At 33.3% G+C, this 23,721-nt stretch overlaps 1 protein-coding gene across 5 annotated transcripts; it reads right to left on the reverse strand.

Annotated features, from left to right (window-relative positions):
* Positions 1 to 714: 714 nt before the first annotated feature.
* On the reverse strand, positions 715 to 22,830 carry LOC105477355 (sulfotransferase family 1E member 1). Of its 5 annotated transcripts, none has more exons than XM_071093469.1 (9): positions 21,873 to 21,977; positions 19,309 to 19,462; positions 17,420 to 17,545; positions 16,335 to 16,432; positions 12,636 to 12,762; positions 10,911 to 11,005; positions 7,309 to 7,489; positions 5,128 to 5,244; positions 715 to 883 (listed from the first exon to the last, which is right to left on the reverse strand). In XM_071093469.1, the coding sequence occupies exons 2-8, from the start codon at positions 19,451 to 19,453 to the stop codon at positions 5,132 to 5,134; spliced, it is 885 nt and encodes a 294-aa protein (XP_070949570.1). In that variant the 5' UTR covers positions 19,454 to 19,462; positions 21,873 to 21,977; the 3' UTR covers positions 715 to 883; positions 5,128 to 5,131. The 5 variants fall into 5 exon arrangements, with proteins under 5 accessions (XP_070949570.1, XP_011732131.1, XP_011732132.1 ...); XM_011733829.2 differs by lacking the exon at positions 715 to 883 and adding an exon at positions 22,581 to 22,830 and having other exon boundaries at positions 4,347 to 5,244; positions 21,873 to 21,942; XM_011733830.2 differs by lacking the exons at positions 715 to 883; positions 19,309 to 19,462 and adding an exon at positions 22,581 to 22,830 and having other exon boundaries at positions 4,347 to 5,244; positions 21,873 to 21,942.
* Positions 22,831 to 23,721: the final 891 nt, after the last annotated feature.

Here is a 23,721-nt window from a genome sequence, read left to right on the forward strand (position 1 = left end):
GTATTAATTTATTTTGTCTTTGTTTCCATAATAATACTGTGTTCCTGTCATCATGCTTTTACGATAATATGGTTTTATCTGAAATTTTAAATTGGAGATTGAAATATCAACAATATCGAACAGCTTGTTATAAAACAATTAGCGAAAAGTTTTCTATTTTGTAAAATAAAAAGTAGGTCAGGGTTGAACCAAGCATGATAGCATCTGCCTATAGTCTCAGCTACTTGGGAGGCTGAGGTGGGAAAATGAAATAAGCCTAGGAGTTTGAGTTTGAGGCTGCAGTGAGCTATGATTGTGCCAATGTACTGTAGCCTGCATGACAGAGCGAGACCCTCCCTGTCTCAAAAAAAAAAAAAAAAATTTAGGTAGGGGTTAGATAGATAGATGCAGAAATTACCATTTAGGGAACATCTACTATGGATCTGGGACCAGGTTTTCACAAGGACTTTCCATGTGTGATTTTTGGATAATTTGTATAGATTGTACAGATTTTCTTTGCCATAATGTCATTATCATTAAAATGGGAATGACTTTATGTTCCATTTTATTGAAGGGTTGTGACAATGAAATGAATAAAGCACTTGGAACAATCCGTGACACATACAATGATAAATAAAATATTAACAGTAATTATTATTATTATTCTTATTAAGGTTTTTTTGGCTTTTTCCCTGAAAGAGAAGAAAAAAAATTAATCAAGACCTTTTTATAGAGTCAAATAAAGTATTAGTTTAGGATGTTCAGAAAGGATGAATATATAACTGTGTCTTCATATTTTGTTAAATGAGAGGGTTCAACTTCAACTTTAAGTTCCATTATGGTGCAGATTGATAGACTTGAAAATTTAAAAACTTTGCCACTTCTCAGCATCATGATTCAAACCCTAAAGACGAAAAAGAACCACATAATAGAAAATATATTGGTTATGTGAAAAATTACAAGAATCTCAAACCAGTTATACATACATAGTAGAGATGGGGTCTCACTATGTTGCCCAGGCTAGTTTTAAACTCCTAGATTCAAGCGAACCTCCCACCTCGACTTCCCAAAGTGCTGGGATTACAGGTGTTAAGTCACTGCCCCTGGCCAGTTTTTAATATTTTAAGACAGGTATCATTACAATTACTAGGTGTCTTTTCTAAATGTTTCATAAAATTCGCTGAAGTCATCTAGGCTTTGGGAATTCTCTTTCAAGAGTATTTTATTACATGTGTAATGGTTATAGGACTATTCAGGTATTTTATTTTGTCTTCTATGAGTTTGGTAGTAGGTGGTTTTTAAGGAATTGGCCATTCTTTCTAAATTGTCAAATGTACTAGCATAAAGCTTACAGGCTTTTCTTCTTATGCTTTCACTGGTTATAGAATCTGTGGTTATATTTCTTATTTTATTGCTGATTTTAGTGATGTAGGTCCTTTGTTTTCCCATCTTTGTCAGTCTTTGTAGAGGTTTATTAATGTTATTAATCTTTTTTGAGAAATAGCTTTTGCTTTCATTAATTTTCTCCATTGTTTTCCTGTATCCAGTTTATTTCTGTTTTTGTTTTTATTTTTTACTTTATTCTGCTTATTTTAAGCTTATTTCATTTTGCTGAACTGAGAATAAAATTTTTAAATATTGGGCCAAAACCCAGAAAGAACAGAATTCAAGAGAGTTAAATCTTGCTATTCCAATGAAGACATGTCTTGATTTCTCAGAAGTTACCTGAGACATGAACCAGAACCTTTCCAAGTCTTCTGGCTTATGAGGATAAGGTAGGTGTCAGCAAAGGGAGAAGAAGGAGGTCTTTTATGACACTGTACTTTTGATTGAACCCTGAAGACATTAGATCTAAAAATAAGTGAAAATTCCTTTTCTCTCTTCTTTTTGTTTCCATTTGTTTCTTTGAAAATGGTAGCATGACAAGGGGCTAAGGAGTTTCAGAGGCCTAGCAGACAGTAGCATCCCTGGGGAATGTGAAAGTGGCAGTGAGATCAGAGGTCTGATAGGGAGCAGAACATAGAAGGTGATCCGCGTGATCAGGTAATTAGTCATATACAAAAGGGGAATTACCTGGCTGAGGTAGGGTTTCTCCACTCTAAAATTACTCTTCCCCCCATACTGTACTTCTTGCCCTTTATAAGAAAATCCCTATATGAATCTCACACTTAAGGAATGGCATGGGGAACTATATGTAAGTAGGTGAAATTCTTCTGTATGGTATATTTATTTACCACATTTAATTATTTAATCATTTATTTATATCAACATGGATGCTTGTTTATTTTATGCTGTCAGGTATAGTCCCATACAATCTCATTTATTCGTTTCTTAAGTTGAATTCTAAGGTAGTTTAATCATATGAAGGAACTTTATGGGATGGCTCTGATTATGAGCAATTATCACACCCATAAGTGCTAACTGAATACTTCCTAGTGTTGACAGATGTTGATTTTCTGTTACTATAAAGAACACCATAAACTGGGATTTATAAAATCCAGAAATTTCTTTGGCTCAGTTTGGGAAACTGAAAAGTCCAAGAGCATGGCACTGGCATCTGGTGAGGGCCTTTTTGCTGCAACATAACATAAAAGGCATCAAATGTGAGACAGCAAGAGCCAAAGAGGACTCACTTTTGTAACAAAGTCTCTCTGGCAATAATGAACCCACTCCTGGGATAGTGACATCAATCCATTCATGAGTGCAGAGCTCTCATTAGTCAATTAATCCATTCATGAGGGCAGATTAATTGAGTTTTCAACACATAAACTTTTGGGGAACACATTCAAATGATAACACATGGTATTAGTCAGTCAACAAGCCTTTAAAAAGTATTTCTATGAATTTATCTGGGCCTGAAGGCATTGCTCTAGAGATATAATTATTTGGAAATACTAAGCAATGAGATAAAAATTTCTGTAGCTTTCTTGGAAGCACAGAACCAAAGCTACACTGGCCTCCCCTATGTATTTTACCACATGATGCTGTCCAAGGTTTTCATTGTCTCCAGTCCATATGGACTGTAAGCCCAGCTCCAGGAAGATGCCAAGAATCTAAAGGGGTTAAAGTTTCCATGTGAAATTGAAGCTAGATCCCAGCCCTATTACTTCTCCAAAGAAGATACAAAAGTTTCTGGGCAAGCTTTGGAAAGATGTAATTGGTCCAATTTTTATTCAGGCTAAACTGGAATATGTTATTCCACTAAGGACTGATGTCAGAAAGATATGTAGGTTTATTATTCCTTAACTTACGTCAATTATAATGTGGGCAACATCAACTATGAGTCTTACAAAATACATGCTAACAAAGTTATTGGACATTATAATGTGAAACTTAAAAAATTATGGCTAAATGGGCACATAAAAAATGTATAACAATTGTTGTTTTCAGGGATTCATTCTGATTCCCCTAGCAAAGACTGTCCTCTGCAATATCTTAATAGTTTCCAAGACTCTCCAATTTTTGTATAATGAATAACTGTGTTAATCATTTAAAGAAAAACTTTGATTCTGAAAACTATAACTATTGAACAAGGTGCTCAGAAATCCATGAACTTTTCTCCAAAAAATAAGAAACTAAATCATCTGGATTTCTCCCCAGATTTGGCCTTTTAGTCTATTGTAGTCTAGATAAGTGTTCTACTGAAGACCCAAGGTAAATATGTAATGATCTTCTGTCTCCTCTGTGTTAATGAAAGGAAGCATTGACTAAACATAGTACAGAAAAAGAATAGAAAGGAACCCTAAAGCATAAATATTTCAAACTAGTTGAAGATAAATAACACTCATTGGAATTATCTTTAGATGTTTGGAAATCAGTTGTGTTATGTTAAAAAAAAATGAGTTAGACTAAGGTAAATTTAAAATTAACTCATTTTGTAGAAAGTAAAAGAAAATGGGCTGGGCGCAGTGGCTCACACCTATAATCCCAGCACTTTGGGAGGCTGAGGCGAGCGGATCACGAGGTCAGGAGATCAAGACCATCCTGGCTAACACTGTGAAACCCCGTCTCTACTAAAAATACAAAAAATTAGCCAGGCGTGGTGGCGGGCGCCTGTAGTCCAAGCTACTCCGAAGGCTGAGGCAGGAGAATGGCGTGAACCCGGGAGGCGGAGCTTGCAGTGAGCTGAGATGGCGCCACTATGTTCCAGCCTGGGCGACAGAGGGAGATTCCGTCTCAAAAAATAAATAAATAAATAAATAAGAAATAAATAAATAAAATCAAAGAAAATAAGGAAAGAAATCATAGCTATAGTTATGCCCCCAAATTATATATTCTTTCATTCCTTCTTCTAGAGTCTTCAAAGTTCATGCACCATTTTTATTATATACTAATGTCCTACTAAATGGAAAAATCAATCACAGAAATAATTTGAAATGCTTGTTTATTTTTAATACAACTCTAACAAGATGAATATTCTATGTTATTACGTCATTCCCATAGGTTATAGTTGTACATAATATTTATAAAAAATAGAAAAGAAGAAGAGGAAGCAAAAGAAAAAGAAAACAAAATTTAAGAGATGATAGCAGAAAAAAAAAATTTCTTATTTCTCATGTATATGTACAGCTCAATAAACATGTTACCTGGGCCAGGCATGGTGCCTCATGCCTGTAACCCCAGTATTCTGGGAGACTGGTGTGGGAGGATCACTTGAACTCAAGGGATTGACACCAGCCCGGACAATATAGCAAGCCCCTGTCTATACAAAAAAAAAAAAAAATTAAAATTAGTTGAGCATGGTGGTGTGTGCCTGTTGTTGCAGCTATTTGGAAGACTTGAGCCCAGGAATTCAAGATGACCCTGGACAATATAGTAAGACCTCATCTCTACAAAATAAATAAAAAAATAAAAAAAATTAGCCAAGCGTGGTTGCACATGCTTGTAGTCCTAGCTACTTGGGAGGCTGAGGTGGCAGGATCACTTGAGTCAAGGAGGTCAAGGCTGCAATGAGCCATGATTGTGCCACTGTTCTCCAGCCTGGGCAAGAGAGTGAGACTCTGTCTCAAAAAAATTGTTAAACAAAAATTTAAAAAGAAAATGTCACCGTAATCCATGATTATGTCTTTTCTAACAATCTAAAATAAGAAAAAGTGGAGAATAATGAAAAGAAATCTTTAATATCAGATATGTTAAGTAAAGAAAGACCTTCTTAGATCTCAGTTCTAAACTTTAGTGTAGATTCCTTCATTTGCTCCTCATAGTGTTTATCAAATTTTTCATTCAGGGCTACTGTAAAGTGATTTTTCCAGTCTCCTGTAATTCCTGTAACAAAAAAGAAAGTGCAGTAAGTATTAAGCCTTCAAAAAAGAATCATTAGGTTTGCTAATTTCATAACTTTCATTTACACCTAATCAAATATTATTCTTGTAATTCTCAATTTTAGGAATAAAATGTATACCATTAATGATATAGTTATTTGGGCTTACAAAGGTGGGCTTGTCCTAATTTGTTTTAAAAAATGACAAATTTAATTCTCTGATTCTTTCTTCTCATGCCACTTTATTTTTTCTTCTCAAGTTTCATCTCAGTTGTTGGGGCTCCCAGGATAAGATCCATGTTTTACCCGCTCTCGAGGTGTTAAATATCATCTTAATGCTGTTAGCACTAAAATCCAGACTTAAGCTTTATATACAACCGCCTGCATGACTTTGCCACCTGAAAGATGGCCAAGTTTTTCAAATTCAATTAGTTCAAAAATAAATTCATTTTATTCCTTATCATATTGTGGTTTCTCCATGTACATTTTAATGACCTGTGTAATGTCAACACCAGGTATCTACACATAAGCTTGGAAGTTATTCCCTTAACCACATCTAATTCTTTATTGATATTCAGGCTTTCTTTATATCTACTGCCTCTTTATGACTTCTCCCGCTACTGCCAGCCAGACAGTGCTTCCCTTCTGTGTAATGACAATAGTCCAGCAGGCTTTTCCTGTTTTGCTTTCCAACACACTTCCAACACTCACCTTGAAGAAGGAAGTCGCCTTCTTTTTCAAACTGTTCAAGAGTTCACTTGCCCTCTAGCTCAAGGAGCTCTAAACTTTCCCACTGAAATAACCCAAAACCCAGAAGACAGAAAATGTGTATCCTAAAAAAATCAGATAGGTTCTGAGGGTATAGCAGCAAGCCACCATTTGCAAGTATGACAACTGTTTTAAGTCCTTTGTAATATTTATACGTAGAATTTTGACAAAGGAAACAGATAGGCTGGGTGCGGTGGCTCATGCCTGTAATCCCAGCACTTTGGGAGGCTGAAGCGGGTGGATCATGGGGTCAGGAGTTTGAGACCAGCCTGACCAACATGGTGAAACCCCGTCTCTACTAAAAATACAAAAAAGCCGGGCGTGGTGGCGCACGCCTGTAATCCCAGCTACTCAGGAGGCTGAGGCAGGAGAACTGCTAATTCTGGGAGGCGGAGGTTGCAGTGAGCCGAGATTGTGCCACTGCACTCTAGCCTGAGCAACAGAGTGAGACTCTGTCTCAAAAAACAAAAAAAAGGAAACAGATAATCAAAACAGTACATAATTAAAATATAATTTGAGAATTGATTCTCTTTTCAGTGGCTCCTTGTTTTGTTTTGTTTTTCTCCAGTACCAGGTTTGCTATTTCTGTTATTTTAAAAAGTCCCTGATGCTCTCACTGACAATATGGTTCAAAGAGCAAGATTTGATTCTATTCTGTTTGTTTCTGCTTCCTCACATATCAATAGACTGGTGTCACAATACTCTGAATATCTGAATATCTGACATGCCTTTAAATTTTTAACTGGCTATATCTCATCAGGCTGTGCCTCCCCCCAAATAGAATGTTTTTCTCCTTATATGTTGATAATTTTTGCTAAACAGAGCTATATTTGAATTTCTATTTTTTGCCACTTACCCTTGATAGGTGTTTGCTACTTGTTAAAAAAAAAAATGTTGACAAACTATTCTAAACTTATTTCTTCAACGCAAAAAGAGATAGGAATGAAACGTTTCTGCTGAATTTCTGGTTAGAACTTAAAGGAACTATATGATATATGTTGTAACACTGAGGCATATAGGCTTGGTTAATGACAACTAGTAGGGTGTGATATTATTTCCAGTGCTGCGATTGAGGTGTCTGCTCGTTATTTTTAACATAATATGATGCATATACTAAATATCAACAGGTAATTGCAATATAATAGAAGTGTAACTTAAAGAGTGTGTTCAAATATGAGAGACTGTTGAAGAAAACTGAAGCTGGGTTCACAGGCATTAAAATACCTCACTAGAGTTTTGCTTATAACCATATCACTTTGTGACTTCCTCTAGTATTGAGGCAAACCACAAGACTTTCTCACCCTTTCTCATGAAGGACGACACTTTCTGGTTCATAATTTCGTCTGGCAGTGTTGTGTAATTTGTGGATGGATTGTTCTTCATCTCCTGGAATGAAGTATGATGTATAATCTTGTCCACAAGCTCCTCTGATGGCTTCCTCTCCAGGAAATGTATCAATTTTATCACCTCTTTTCTGATATCCTAGGGAGAAAAAATGTTTTGAGAACTAAATTGCTAAAACTGCTAAAAATGAATAAATCACTATCTAAATGAAAGAAAAAATAAACCTTTCTCTTTTCTCCTACTGATATTAGATTTAGATTTCTAATGAGGAAAAAGAACACTTTTGGAGAAATTTTTTTAAATCTTCTGTTTTAAGCATAATTTTCCTCATCCATAAAATGTTTATAAAAGATACCTTAAAGATTTTTCAAAAAACTAAATGAGATAATATATGCGAATGTTTATTGTAGTCCTTGATGCATAATCACACATAATAGATGTTATCTATGAATACAAATATCATACTCAAAACCTAAAGTCCCCTGTGAAAAATCAAGTTTGGGGGATAAAAATATGCAGGCAATTTTCATTTTTCTCCTAATTTATTGGTGTGAGAAACAAAGAAACAAGAAAAATTAAGAAAAGTTGTAAAACGTCAAATACTCACAATGCAACATCAGTTGTCTATATACCATAGCTACAAACATCCCCATATCTGTGCCACTCCTATAATATACCCCATTATTCAGCTATATCACTCAGTGCAACTTTTGCAATACTAAAGTGGGGATAGTTAATAAGTACAAAAATAGAGCTAGATAGAATGATCTAGTATTTGATAGCACATCATGGTGACTACAGTCGACAATAATTTATTGTACATTTTAAAATAATTAAAAACTATAATTGGAATGTTTGTAACACAAAGAAATGATAAATGCTTGAGGTGATAAATACCTCATATACCCTGATGTGATTATTACGCATTGTGGGCCTATATAAAAATATGTCATGTGCCCCTAAATATATACACCTACTGTGTACCCATAAAAATTAAAAATTAAAATTAAAAAAGATGATGCTTCAAGACACAAGAAAAAATATTATGTGTATATATGGGTGTAAAGTAAGCATCTCATATGTATGTGTACATATTTAATATATACACATAATCTTATTTTATATATACATATGTATGTGTGTATATATATACATATATATAGTGGTAATATCTTGTTTTTTTTCCTACTGGATACATTGTAGAAACAAATAAAAATTAATTTGTGTATTCTTAGCCTTCTTATTAATTCAAATATAGAGGAAACCTAAACATGGCCATTATTGGCCAAAATCGGGAGTAAGTAGACATGGACAATTTGGAATGGAGGAAGAGAGTGGAGTAACTATTTAATTTTGTTTGTGTGCATTTCAAATTCACTGTCATTAATAGTCTAGTTACAGAGCACAGTATTAGATAATATAATAAACTATAGGTCATGACTGCTTTTCTTATTCAAATTTGATCTAGTATTAAATTCTATAATTTAACTTATAAAATATTATTTATGATTTTATTTTAAATAAATGCTCACCAAAAAAAACTCTAAAATTACTGAACTACTATAAAGAATTTTAAAGGTTATTCAAATATATGAATAAGACATGGAGATCAATTGCTTTTTTGGTGATAGTAAAGGATAAGAAAATAGAAGAAATTTCTCACCTCTTAATAAAGAAACTCATTATGTTTTCTATGTTTTAAAAATTATGAGATATATGTATATATCTCATTTAAATAATAAAACAATGTACACCACCTACTACCTACTACTTAACTTATGGAAAAAACGTTCACAGTTTTCTTAGTTTTTTTTTTTTTTTTTCTTTTGAATTCCCTTCACCCTCTACTCCCATCCCACAAAAACAAAACAACCAAAAAAAAAAAAAAAAAAAAAGAAAAAGAAAAGAAAAAAATCTGCTAATTTCAAATTTTTCAAATTATCTGCTCTATAGGTTTCAAACTTAGGTATGTATCTGTAGACAACATATAGTTTGATTTTACCTAACTGATATGTGTTTTTGAAGCATATTCCCTTTGATTATAATATAATATCTAATTATAATACAATAAAATACATTATATATAGATTCTTTGGTATATGTATACCTGGGTTGTTTTCAAATTTTACAGTTATTAAGAATGCTACTATGAAAATTATTGAATATATAACCTAATGTACACAAGTGAGAGTTTTTCTAGAGTATATGTCCAAGAGTAGAATTTCAGGATCTTAAACTATGTGCATGGTTGCCTTTGCTAGATAATGACAGGTTGTTTCCATGGTGTTTGTATCTTTTTATGCTATGATCAACAGTGTGTTAGTTTTCACTGATTCGCATCCTAATATTTGTTATTGTCAGATATTTATTCATTTATTTATTTATTTATTTAGACAGAGTCTCAGTGTCACCCAGGCTGGAGCGCAGTGGCATGGTCTCAGCTCACTGCAAGCTCCGCCTCCCAAGTTCACGCCATTCTCCTGCCTCAACCTCAAGAGTAGCTGGGACTGCAGGTGCCCGCCACCACGCACGGCTAATTTTTTGTATTTTTTTTTTAGTAGAGACGGGGTTTCACAGTGTTAGCCAGAATGGTCTCGATCTCCTGACCTCATGATCCACCCGCCTCGGCCTCCCAAATGTTATCAGTGTAGTGGGTGCAAAACCGGTATCTCATAGTGATTTTTATTTTGGATTACACTGACTAACAATAAAACTGAAGAAAAACTAGATTATGGGAAAATTTTAAACCCATAAAAATTTGTGTATTGATATTTCAACGTTCTCTTTACACTCTTCTTCTGGAAGTTTGAGTTGATATATGTGAGACCTTATCACTGTGTCTTACATACCAATAACTTTTTTATTTTTTAAATGCTAATACTTAGTAAGAACCATTACTTTTCATCAAATAGCCTATTTATCTCACTGTGCTACGTTCTATGGAATTTCCTTAGCTCCATCTTTTACTTCAACTATTCACTATGTAGCCATGTCTAATCTATTATTGAACCCATCTCTTAATTTTCCATATTTATTTTTAAACTATTTTTAGAAATTATATTTGGTTAGTTTTTTCAAATCTGCTCTGTCAATTTTAATAGCTTTTGTTTCTTTGTAATTTTTAAAATTTCATCTTTTATTTATTTAAACATAATAAGCATGGTTATTTTATAGTACCTATCTAACAATTGCAACATCTCTACATTTGAAGACTAGTTAATTACTTTCCCATGTTGATTCCTTGTGTGTGTGTGTGTGTGTGTCTATGTGTGTGTTTGTGTGTGTGTGTGTTGTTATTGTTTCATGAAGTCAAGTTCTTTCAAAGTTTTTCTTTGACATTTTTGAGACTTGCGGTTTAAAATGTATTTATTTTCAGAATATTTTTATTTGCTAGCTTCAAATCTATGCTAAAGTATCTGGATTATTTTGGTCCTTTTCTTATAAAAATTTAGAAGATGGCTGTTATCATTTATTTAAAGGAATATTTTTGTATCCAGAGTATTTTCAAATGCCAACTCTTAGAAATTACCAAGTTGCTTATGTGTTTCAAGTTCCTCACCTCTTTCAGGTCTTCATAGAAAAGAAATAGTATACGTGGACTCTTTTCCTTTTCCCACCAAGATTTTACATGTTTATACCAGGAACCATAAGGAACTAAAATTAGAGAGAAAAACAGTGTGAAAGTGGTATCATTTCTAAAACTGCTTGAAAACTAGTGTTCAAGCAACAATAGCAACAAATAAATATAAATAGATGATCATGAAATGAGAATAGATCAGCTGTATATCCTAAGCAAAGTTCTCTGCAGCAAGAGAGGCAAAGAATGTTAAATAATCTGTGTATGTAAAAATAGTGTGAATTTTATCATTTAACATAGTTTATGACAAAAACAGTAGGGAAAGTTCTCTCATCAATTTGATTTAAAGCTTATGAGAAAATTGTTGAAACTGATGTGTGTGTGTGTGTGTGTGTGCGTAAAATCACGTTGTTAGTGAAGGGAGTTGACTTAGTGAAACTAGCAGTGGTCTAATAGTCAGAAGAATGCAGTTCCGGTCTCAAATTTACCATTTACAAACTAGATTTGGCAACTAAAACTAGTAACTATATGAGTATTTATTACACTATTAGTTTACATGGTAAGGGGTGCTCTCCTAGGTACCCTTAGTGTCATTCTTACTCCAGAAAATTAGATTTTAGAAATGATGTAATATAACCAAATGCTGTCTCTTCCTTTTTCTTTCTCTTCCCTCACTTATACTAAAAATGTTTCATAAAATATAAAGCTGACAAAATAATATAATGTTGTGTGAGTTAAAAGGTTCTGCTTTGCCTGAAGTCATTGTATACCTCCTCTGTTCTTTGACTCCATTAGGGAATTTTTCTTTACAGAAAACATTCTACAATGAAATTTATAGTGATCTTATTTATCCCTTTGTAGTGACGCAAAATTATATTTGTCTGCCCTACAGTGGAGGTCTTGACAATCTTAAGGCATATGTTTTACTCATTATGCTTTAGTAGAACTTTTCCCAAAATGTAGCAACATACACAAAGCACATATACTTGTCTCAAGTTAATATTATCACGTGTAGATATGAAAACTCATTATTATTTTTCTTTATAATTGTTGCTACATGATCAGAATGGCCTTCTTTCGTGAATACTAGACTATCTTGCACCCTTTCTTCCTCAAATCTAAACACTTGAGTCAAAATGTTTAATGAAAAAGAAAAACTTGCCAGAATATCTGCTCAAGTAACTCTTGACAAATTTGAGAAATCTGGTTAAAATATTCAGATTGCACACTGGGTAGAATGAGGAAGAGTTTTGTAGATAGTCAACCTTCTTTGTGAATTCCAGATTCATATAGAACCTAGCAATTTTATTGAAAATAAACGAACATTCTCTCTTCTCTAATCTCTTCCCCCCTCCTTATTCAAGAGAGTTGTAATAACATAATGCAAAACATTTTTTCTACTAAAAAGAGACAAGGCTGAAAATCAGACACTGAGTCTCAATCTTATAAAGTAAAATTGCTACCCGACCCCAAACATACTTCTATATATTTATTTTTAGATGTTGGACCAGGGTGCTCAGATTCTGCCATCTATCTATATCTGGACACAGTATGGTTGCTCTAAACCTCCAGGCGCCATTAGAATTTCTATGTTTTAACTATGAATCAGGGAAGAAAGCATACCAAAACAGATAAAAACTTTTACTCGGAGATGGCATTTGTCTTATATCACCTTGAAAAAATTCAGTGAAAAGAAGCTGTTCCTACCCTGTCCTTGCATGAATTTCTCCACAAACTCTGGAAAGGATCCAGGATTTGGATGACCAGCCACCATTAGAAAGAAATAATAAAAGGAAACAGCCACATCCTTTGCATTCCGGCAAAGATAGATTATCTAAGAGGATGAAATTGTATATTAAACCACTTAACATTTTTTTCAAACAATCTCATCAAGATTTTTTATAAAAAGGATTTATGTTTTCAAGTATAAACATAATGCATGTTCATTTTACAAAATACATAAAACATGTACAATTATTTATAAAGACATCTTCAATAACCTGAGATGGCAGTGGTTTTTGTAGTGTTGTTCTGTTTGTTCTCACTACAAACAGAATAACATTATTATGCCATTTTCACACATGATACCTCATTTGAGTGTTGTAAATTTTATCAATATAAATTAAGTCAGTTACATTATTTATTATTCTCAATCTAAAAGTGAAGAGACAAAGCTGAAATTTAGTAATAATATAGCATTGAGAGTAAATCAATGAGAGTAAACCATTTGACATATCATTCAGTCAACTATACTGTGTTCTGGTCTGTATACTACACCACCACTCTACATAATTAAAAAAATATATAGCTCTGAGGTCTCTTCACTGTCAATATTGCAGGAAAAAAAACATGTTTATGAGGTTCTAGTTATATGCACATTGATCTCAGTGAAAATATAATCTCTACCAACAGCTTGTTAGTTTCCATTTTACATGCAAAAGAAATACCAATGAATTCGTTATCAGAAAACTGTGGTTTTAGTTTCTAGTTTTGGCACTAAGAATACAAAGTACCAGTAATTTTTGACCTAAATGTTTTCTTTACTAAACAAATGATTTGAGTTAGATCATCTGTGGTCTACTCTAGGTCTGATACTCAATGTTACATGAAAAGACCTGTGAAAGTAAAGTCCAGTATCCTTATGGGCATCTACTTAGTTCCTCAGGCACCTAAGCAATGTCATGAAAGGATATTGTTGAGTCTCCACTGTTTGTGGAATATGACTAAAGCTACTAAATTGTCTTACCAATGACATTTTCTAACAATTTTATAGAAATCTAGCTTATTCTTAGACGTATAGCTCTCATTTTATAGCCCTCTTGTAAAAGCCTCTAAAACCTAGAGAATAAAAGTGAACATTTTTCATCTAAAATCCATCATTAGCCACATTGAACTTTTCCAATCTTACTTATAACTCTTCCTAGTTCTTTTCATCTGTTAGCTGAGAGGAACCCTTTGCCACAGTATGTATTAATTTACTTCAGAATTTTCACCCCTTGTCTTCTTTGTTCTAGTCTCTCTTTCTTGAACGTTTTCCGTTTCTCAAAATGCTATCCATATTTTGTAGCTTGCCTTCAGGTCCTCCATGAGGTTTTTTATTTTCCCAGACAGAAAAAAGAGTGATCTCTCTTTCCCTAAACTCCTATTAGTTTATATTCTTTCTTTTGGCAGATCTTATTCAATACCCCAAACTTTTTACTGTGCACGCTTATTTTTCTGTCCTCAAGGGAAATCCAGCTCTTTCCTGAAGATATGACTTGCACTGCATCTCTCTTGAGTCAAAGTTATCAGTTTCCCAATGATTCACTTGTGATTATAATCTATCTTAAAAATTCTGCACCTATTCCTATGATACTTTAACTAGTCTATACGTCTCCTATCTGATGCCATTTCTAAGCTTGTAGTCATTCCCTTGCTTTAATTGAAGATTTGAATACCTGCATCATGGTTTCATTCTCCATTCAAATTCTTTTATCATTCTGTGTAATATTATTGTGATATGTGTGATCTACTTGATTCTCTAAGTTTATGTAGTTATTGATCATTACTTCTATGTTACTTCAGACTTTTGTAATCACTTTTGTAACCAAATACTGAATAAAGCCTTCACCATAAAGGTTTCACTTTTGAAGCATAATCCTGAGCCATAATCTTTTCTTTCAAGAAATCTCGCTTCTTCCTTCTTCCCCATCAGTTATTCCACATACCTTTCCTACAATCACACCAATGGCTCAAATCCATTAGCCTGTTATTTATATTATCCACTAGTCTGTTACTTTTTGTCATTTCCTTATCTTTATCACTTTTAGTTTCTGTTCCATCATTCCAAATATCCTTTATCTATTTGCATAAAGGATATTTACAAATATCCTCTATCCATTTGGTTTATGTTGTTGCTGTTGTTGTTTCTCTGTAAATCACTCTGGAAATACCCAAACATGAATCCCTCCAATTATCTCCTACTCTTTGATAATGCTTGAAAAATAAGCAGTTTTGTGAAGGCTTGGACTATTATAAATGTATGGTACCTGTTTCCATTTGAGAAGTAAGGAGTTAACAGCAAGTCCACCTCCACCACCTATCCTCCAAAGGAAAAACGTGTATTGGTCAAATCTCTTAAAAAATAATAATGACACATCTTCTGGAAAGTATATAACTGGTGTTTACTAATGAGACTGCCCTTATGTATGGAATGACTTCAGCAGGACGCATATGGTCGATCTAGGATTGCTAATGATAAAAACAAACTAGCATGGAGATCTTTGATTTTTGTCTGTAGATCTACAGGAAATGTCAAATATGCCATGTAACAGATTACAAAATGGGAATATGTAATGACTGGGATACATCCCCTTTTTGTTAGTGATGACTGCAAATAGTACTATAAGATCTTGAAGAACAGCACTGGTGGCAGAAAGTTCTTGAAGAACAGAATTTGTGGTCTCAAACTTCATGTTTTTCCTGTATTTTGAGGTCATGTACAACATTATTTTTAAAGAGCAAAACTGATAGTATCAACTATCAGCTTAATATGTCTATTACTCCTCATTACCATTAAAATGGCAGAGTCCAAACATCTTAACTTGACTTTCAATATTTCTTATAATCAATTCCTAGCTAATCTCCCTTTACTTATTTAGCCAATGTGTACACTTAATCAAACTCAACTAATTTCAGATGCCCCCTCAGATTATCTCTGAATTGTCATCCCTCCTATACACCATTCAAATATCTGAGATGTTGCTCCTAGATGCCTTTCCTACCTACAGTGTCTAAGTTAGAATTATCTCTCTTACTTGACTTATGATACTTTTTGTCTTGTCTGTTAACCTGTCCTTTTTCTCCAATGGACTATGTGTCCATGAAGACAAGGCTTGCATGTATCTTATTGTTATGTCCCTAACACGTATTAGGCACTCGATACATAGTTATTATAGGACAGTTATCTGACCTATCCTTTTCTGGTTCATTTGCATGCCTAACAACACCAAGCACAGTATTTTGCAAAGGGAGGACATTCAGTACAATTAGTAATAATAACAAATACAAAAGTAGCTACCATTTATTGTTTACAACATGCTAGGAATTATGTGAAGCACTTTACAAGCATTATCATTTAAACCTTAGAACAACTCTATGAAAAAGATGTTATTATTATCTTTCTTCTACAGATGTAATAACTTAGGCTTAGCTTAGGGAGTTTAACTGGACTTTTTAGAACCACATCTGGCAAAACACAGAGTTGGAATTAATATAGACTCTCTGACAATATTGACTGTGTTCCACATTTGTTAAATGCCTATAGATTCAATGAAAGAATAAATAAAAAAGTGTTTATAGCTGATGAGATCCTTCGATCATTTCTTGGAGTTGGATGAAGTTTTGTGAACACTTGACGCTGGTTACCTTACAATTCTTTTCCCAAAATGAGGCAGGAAGAAGTTCAGGTGGCAAATGAGTCTTCACAATTCTAGGAGAATTCATCTCATCTAATTGTTTTACTCCTGATTTTTAAAAAAGTAAAGGTCAGGCAACTTCAAAAATTATAACTACTTATGTGGATTTATATAGATATTTATAAAACAGAAGTAACTCTCAGATTCTATATTGTAATTGGATTGTACATAACACAAAGTATAAATTCTTGGGGGAATGGACACCCCATATTCCATGGTGTAATTATTATGCATTGCATGCATTGCAAACATCTCATGTGCCCCATTAATATTTGCATCTAATATATATTCACAAAAACTAAAAATTAAAAAAGATTCTATGTTGTGTTCCTAATAATAATACTTACTATGAAAGAAAGAACTATAAATAGAGAAAATTACAGAGAAAAATATAAAATGAAATAAAATTTCATCACCTGAGAGAAATCATTAATATTTTGGCAAGCAACTATCTATACAAATCTACTTATATTCTCAAATTTACAGCCATCTCAATACCATGCACACAGATGAATGTTTTGATAGCTCTTAATTCTTTTTCTCTTGATATATTATATTTAAACTGCACTATCAAGAAACATCCAAAAATTTTTAATGATTTTATAGTGTTATTATACAACCTTTAAGTATTCTTTTGTTGATTAGCATTTAGGTTGTTTCTAATTTTCCACAATATTAAAAGAATCTGTGGCAAATATACTTTTGCATGTATCATTGAAAAATGTATGGGTATTTTTCTCAGTATTTAAAATATCGTCACATTTAACCCACAGAGAAATACATGTTTACATATTACTAAACTCTACTGAAGGCATATAAGAATTGTCCTTATTCACTATATTCCAGACACATGCCATACATATGCTATACTGCAAAGCCTGTCAAGATTTAAATTTTTATATAAATTTATATGCTGTCTTATGTAGAAGACCTGATACTAATTTCCCTTCTTGCTTATGATCTTGTTGCTTGTACCATCTACATACACACCTTAGAATATATGCAAATAGTTTTCAAAATCAACTTGAACATTACCATTCATGAGGTCTTCTTTTCTGCATTCCAGGAAAGGTATTCGATTAAAAATTACATCTTCTTTACACTTTTCCACATCACCCTCTTTATAGATCATATATGCAATTTCACTAACCCAGGTTGTGCCTGTAAAAATTAAATAAACCTGAGTCTCCTGCTGACCATGTAAAGTTGATGACAGGAGTGCTGGATTTATAGATGGATAAAGTTGGCAGGTACCAATGCAATGCTATTTAAAGGGTGTCTGAATAGCCACAGACTCAGGAAATGTTTTCTATAATATTTTATGTTTAGGACACAAAAATAACCTCAAAAGATAAAGATAAATATTATAGTAGGGCACATCTGAGACCTGTGTCCAAATTTGTTCATGATGAATTGTGACATTGTGCAAGGTGGTAACAGTTTTGGACTTAAATTTTTACATCTAAAAAGTAAGAAGTCTTGAATAATACGTGATGCACACAAGCATGTTTCCATTCAAAAATTCTATTGATGGCATATTATGTCTCACGTTGTGGCCTAGGTCAGAAAACTTAGCAACGGATAAATCTGGTTCCTGTCCTATGGGAGCTAACGGCCTTTTGAAGTCAGTGACATTGTTCAATAGCAAAATAAATTTTGTTTTTATTAAGATACTATTGTGTAGTATGGCACAGGGATTTAAATAACTGCAAAGAAGGAATCTATAACACAGTGTTCTGCTGCTACTGTTATTGCTGCTGACATGATATTTTGACAAGAAATGCTTTTGAGAGGATGTGATCTTCAACTTAGCCTTAATAATTACTGGTATAAATTCCCCACTTGTGGGAGGTAAGAAACAGTTCTACCAGGCAGAAGCCCGGTCTCTCTTTTTAATCTAAAGTTGATACTTAAGAATGGTATAGTAGTTAGGAAAATAATTGGAAATAGACTATAAGACCTAAATCAAAGAGCCTATCTGAAGAGAGGAGTTGGGGTTCAGGCAAGCAGATAGCAAGCCTTGTAGTTCATACTAAAGAATCCAAGTTGTTTTTATAAAAATCGTGGAAAAGTACTGACATATATTATATTAAGCAGAAGAGCAAGATTATCAGAATTGTGTTTTAGAAGAATTTCTTTGATGCCAGAATAAACACAGTAGTGGAGTGAGGGATCAATAGAAAGGGAGACAAGAGATGTGTTAAGAGGCTGACTGTGAGACATATCTACCAGACTAAATGACCAAAATATTTTGATTGGTTACAAATGCCAGATGAATAAGCATGAAGGATTGAATCTAGAATAGCTCACGGGTTTCCTCTTCAGATGACTGGTATTGAGCTGCCATTTATTCCAATAGGGAAGAAAATAAAGAAGATTTAGAGTCAAGGTAATGAAGGGAATACTTAGTGTGTTTGACTCTATTTTCAAGTGGTAAATGGAACAACCAGATGGAGAAATATGAATTCAGACTAGTCTAATTTCTAGAAGTCTATAGTTGTAAAACTCCAGAACTCTGCTTAAAAATGGAGTTTTGTAGATAGACTTAAAGAGCCGGTGAGCTGAAAGAGAGTTTTAGAGTATGTAAAAAGTGGTGGTTATACTCTGTACTTACAACAACATTAATGATATAAGGTAAACAATTGGTAGTTTTAAATTTTCATTATGGGATGAATACAGGTTCATTATGTAAGTTATGTAAGTTTCTAACTGTGCTCAACAACATCCATCTGTCAATATGCTATTCAAGTTATAGGTAAAAATTGTGGTCATGGAATAGAGCTACCTTTTCTATGTTCATATCAAAACTACTGCATCTGTTCTTAATATAGAGAATGAGTGTGTATGACATGAACACCTTAATATTTACCATTTACAGTGGGTTTATTATTTTTAGGTGAAAAAAGAATAACAAAGAGATTTACCAGATTTAGGATAGGTGGCAATGACAAGATCATCTGGTCTTGCCTGGAATGTTTCCACATCATCCCAATATTTGACAAAATCTTTATACATTAGAACCCCATGGAGTTCTTCAAAGTTTTCATAATAGTCAAGTTCAGAATTCATTGTGGTACACTGAAAAAAAAAACTGTGTTTTGTACTTTGTATGTACTTAACAATATTTTACCATTAACAACTACATATATCATGGGACCCTCCTACATACCTAGCACTTCTTAGTTGTTGCACATATGGGGCAAAAACATAGTAAAGTTGCATATGAAATAGTTTTGGCACATAGAGAGTTTTTAACCATATTAGAAAGATGTCTAACACATAAAAGAATAGGAAAGCACAAGTGATTATGAAGTAATATGCTTAAAACTAAATAAAAATATGGATATACCCAATTATATTTATTCTATGATAAATAAAAACCACAGAGCCTTCAATTTCTTTCAAAATTGCTGGGGCATATAAAAAGACAAAGAGGTCAAGAATTACAATATTTTAGCAAATTATCCAATTACGTATACATCAAATAACAATAAAGATCATTACATTTGATTATTATTGCTGGGTATCTAAGTCAAAGATTTTTGATTTCCTGAATATGTATCATTTTATTAAAATAAACCAAATGCTTGGTGAATGTATTTAAAAGAAAAGAAGATGAAATTAATGACCCTGTGATGGTTATATCAAAGAAATGGAATCTTGAGAGTATAAAGGATTCCTCTGTGACCTTGAAAATTACTTTTTTCCCCATTTGATCAATAAGGTATTGGATACTCCCGTTAAATGACTTGGCTAAAAATGATAAGGTTAAGCAAGATGGTTATCATTTCCTAATTCATCTCCTGATCCCATGACAATCTATTTCATGTTCAAGGTTACTAACAGAATTTTTAATTAGGCAAACTTTCTCTCATTAGCTTTCAAATTCCTTTAGTATCTTTTTTCTTCAACTGCCAAACTTACCTTATTTCAAGTTTCTGACATAGCTTCCCAACATATTTTGCCCTTCCTGACATTAACCTTTCTAGATATTCCTCCTGTTCACATTTGCCCAAAAACCTGCCTACGTTCTTCTACACACATAAATTGCCCCAGCCCTTAGGACAATCTCAAATTTTAAAAAACTCTCCTCTATGTCATATCAGATGTAATGTCACCAAAAATATGAGATTTCTATTTCCAAACTACAAATTAGTCTTATCAATAAATCACTTGTTCCCTAAGCCTTCTCCTTAGTCTCAGAAAATAGATCTTTCACTAGAAGAAATGTGTATAAAATGCACCACCATTTGTCCTGCCTATTGGTTTGTTTACTCATGTGAATAACTTTCTTGGTGTTCAGCCAAGTTTGTAAGAATTGGCTTATAGTCAGCTGGGAGTGGTAGATTTATCATTAAGTGGTGGGCTGACTTCCAGCTACCCCTTCATAGTCTATTTTGGTCTGAGAGGCAAAGTAGGTGGCATGTAATAAAATATCTTTTCTCATTTTGTTCCTTTTGGTAAATGGTCTCATATTACAATGTATGGATTTACTTCCTATGTGATCCCCTTTTTCTCAAAAGATCTATTTCAGTTAGAAATTGTCTACTTCATATCCTGAGTACATAGGTCAGTTCTTCAGAAAGAAACATCAATAAAAATTGTTTACAATGTGACTTATAAATTCAATTAAACTCAGAAAGTGTTTTTTCTTCCCTCTCTCCTTCCTCTCTTTCTTCCTTCCTTTCTGCATACTCCCCTCCTGCATCTTCCAACTTGCCTTTTACACAGCAAACACTCCCTGTGTGAATGCCTACCTTGTCCCTAGACCCTGTGGGCAGTGCTGGAATACTATGGTAGATATAGATACATAGGGTTCTTATAGTCCCCACTTTCTTAGATTTACCTGTATGAGAGCAAAGTGACTGAAAGTAGAGACTATTCTTTTGTACATCTTTCTATCTCAGTCTCCAGCACTATAACACAAAGTATATGTTGAGAAATATTCGTTAAGTTTGATTATTAGATCAAGGAGCTCTCTAGTTTCTACTAAGGATTCACAGATTTAAAAGGCAATATATGTCAATGACCTACATATTAATGATTTACCAAGTACTGTGGATTTCTGTCATGTTTATCTGAAGTTTCTTACATGAAAGTAATGCCACTATTTGCAAGTCCCCCTATCACAGGAGCACAAAACTAAAATTCAATCTCTATTCTACCTGCATATATGCTGATTGTTTTATTTTCTCATTAGTAAAATGGAAAACATGTCCAGCATTCAGCACTTTTTAAGATAGCAATGCTACTGTAATTTTACATTAAAGCAATAAGCAACAAAACACTATATAAACATAAAATATTATTTTTAACAGCAAACAAATTATTTTAAAAGGTTTTAAATACTTTACATGATTAATTAAAGTATCAGTGAAGATTTTGGTCTTTGTATATTTCATTTTTTAACAGCTTTGTCATATAATTTGCATTCTATATTTTCTATATCTAAAATCTAAGTATTGATATGCATAATAAAAAGTACAACCTGTTTAGTTGATCCTGTGAAAGAAATTGATCGAGTTTAGATCTCTTCAAATATCAAGGCAGATCTTAAGCTGCAAAAAAAAAATGAGAACCACTTCGGCATTTGGAATATTTCTGGTGAGTTTATATTCTGAATGCCAGAGAAGGAGGCGGAGATTAATTTGGGGGCTTGGCTTTGTGAAGTCCATGATGCAATAATTAATGTAGATATGAATCCATACGTGCAGCTGCAGTAGCCACACAGTCATGTTCATTCATAGAGATGTAGAAATATCCTGCTGTTATTTTTTAATTATTTGGCTCATATTCAAATTCCTAAGTCTGTTGTCAGGGGTTGGGGAAGAAAGAGGGAGAAAAATTAAGGAAAAAATGAGAAAGAAGAGACCTGGAGCAAAACACAAAAGAGACTGGGAAGGGTGAATCCCTTATTCACTCACTGACAAATAATAACATGACTATGGTTAACTGTCAAAAGAATAAACTTATTCGAGTGAAGAAAGAGAAGTCAATGAGGAAAGAAATAACACAGCAAGGACCCTCAGTCAGACCTAGCTCAGTTTACTGAGGCCTGCCAAAGAAGTCATTGGGTTATATCCTAACACGTTCATTGGAAAATACCTATTTAAACTCTTTGCCTTTAACTCTTCAGCAGACCTGAGAAATTTAAAAAGCAGATGACAGCTAAAGAAAGAACGTAAACATCACTCACCTTTCGATTATTATTTTAGAAACCTGACTTTTCTCTGCTCAATCACAAAACAACGTACTGTGAAATGTTCAGGTAACAGTAGCTACCGACACTTGGAATTTACACAAGAGAATTAGAAAAATAAATGGCCAAGAGTTTGTGGAATCCACAAATGCATTACCTTTCTTTTCGTTTTTCTGCACCTACTCTGTCCCTTAGTAAAATTCTCCTTTGCTCCACCCCATCAACACCTCCAACCCTGTTATTTCTTATTTCTCTATTTCTCTCTTAATTACAATTAGATAACATTTCCTTTGAGAGACTGACTCTTACAAGACTCTATGCTTCTCTTAGTGACTTTTAAACTTTGAACTTTCTCCTAACTAGTATTTATTTTACTGTGTTGTAAATCAATGTTTACTTGTCCTGAGTACTTTTTAGATTATAAATAGCTTGAAAACAGGGTCTTACTCTGTAATTAGCATTTTTTCTGGCATCTAGTAGGCTAGGCATTGAATATGCATTTACTGAATAAAAGTGGCTGATTTATTCAAGAAATATAAGAAGTTAAGGGGGCAATAGTTGTTACAGAAAGCAATATCTATCAAGCCTTATGCAAAATGAGAGGTGTTAAGTGGTTTCTGAAAAATGGGGCTTTTCATAATAGAAAATCAAGGTAGAAAAAGAGTAACCAGGGACCCAAATTTAGATTTTGATTTTACTTCGTTTTATGCAGTCAGTCGTATTCTTTGTGTTAAATAAAATGTATATTTAAAAACAATCATTACATGTACAAATTTACTCATTCATATGCCTATTATGTACCTTTAAAAATTAATTATATATATACAAATTTAATACAGAATATAATTTTTAACCTTGTGACATAGCTTCACCTTATTTTTTTAATGACAAGAATCTATGAAGTTTCCTTTATTGTTTAGCGAAAACATTCTTTAGTCCAAAAAAATCAGAAAATGAGCACAAGCTAATATAAACAGATTTAACCTCAAGATATCTGTCTGTTTTTCACTTGTAAACAATTGGTTGCAGAGATGTCACAAATGCTCCTAACTCATTGGATTCTGGCAACCACAGATGTTCAATACACATTTATTCTTAGAAAATCTTTCTAATGTTAAGAATTCACCTACTGATAAAA

This window comes from Macaca nemestrina, chromosome 3, assembly GCF_043159975.1.
Source record: "Macaca nemestrina isolate mMacNem1 chromosome 3, mMacNem.hap1, whole genome shotgun sequence".
Taxonomy (NCBI): domain Eukaryota; kingdom Metazoa; phylum Chordata; class Mammalia; order Primates; family Cercopithecidae; genus Macaca; species Macaca nemestrina.

Excerpts from the sequence above, each read along its gene's own strand:
- LOC105477355 (XM_071093469.1), bottom strand. The coding sequence starts at position 19,453 with ATGAATTCTGAACTTGACTATTATGAAAACTTTGAAGAACTCCATGGG. Across the intron at positions 17,546-19,308 it reads TGCCACCTATCCTAAATCTG|GCACAACCTGGGTTAGTGAA; the intron begins GTAAATCTCTTT and ends TAATTTTTACAG. Across the intron at positions 16,433-17,419 it reads AAAAGAAGACCTCATGAATG|GAGTAAAACAATTAGATGAG; the intron begins GTAATGTTCAAG and ends TTTAAAAATCAG.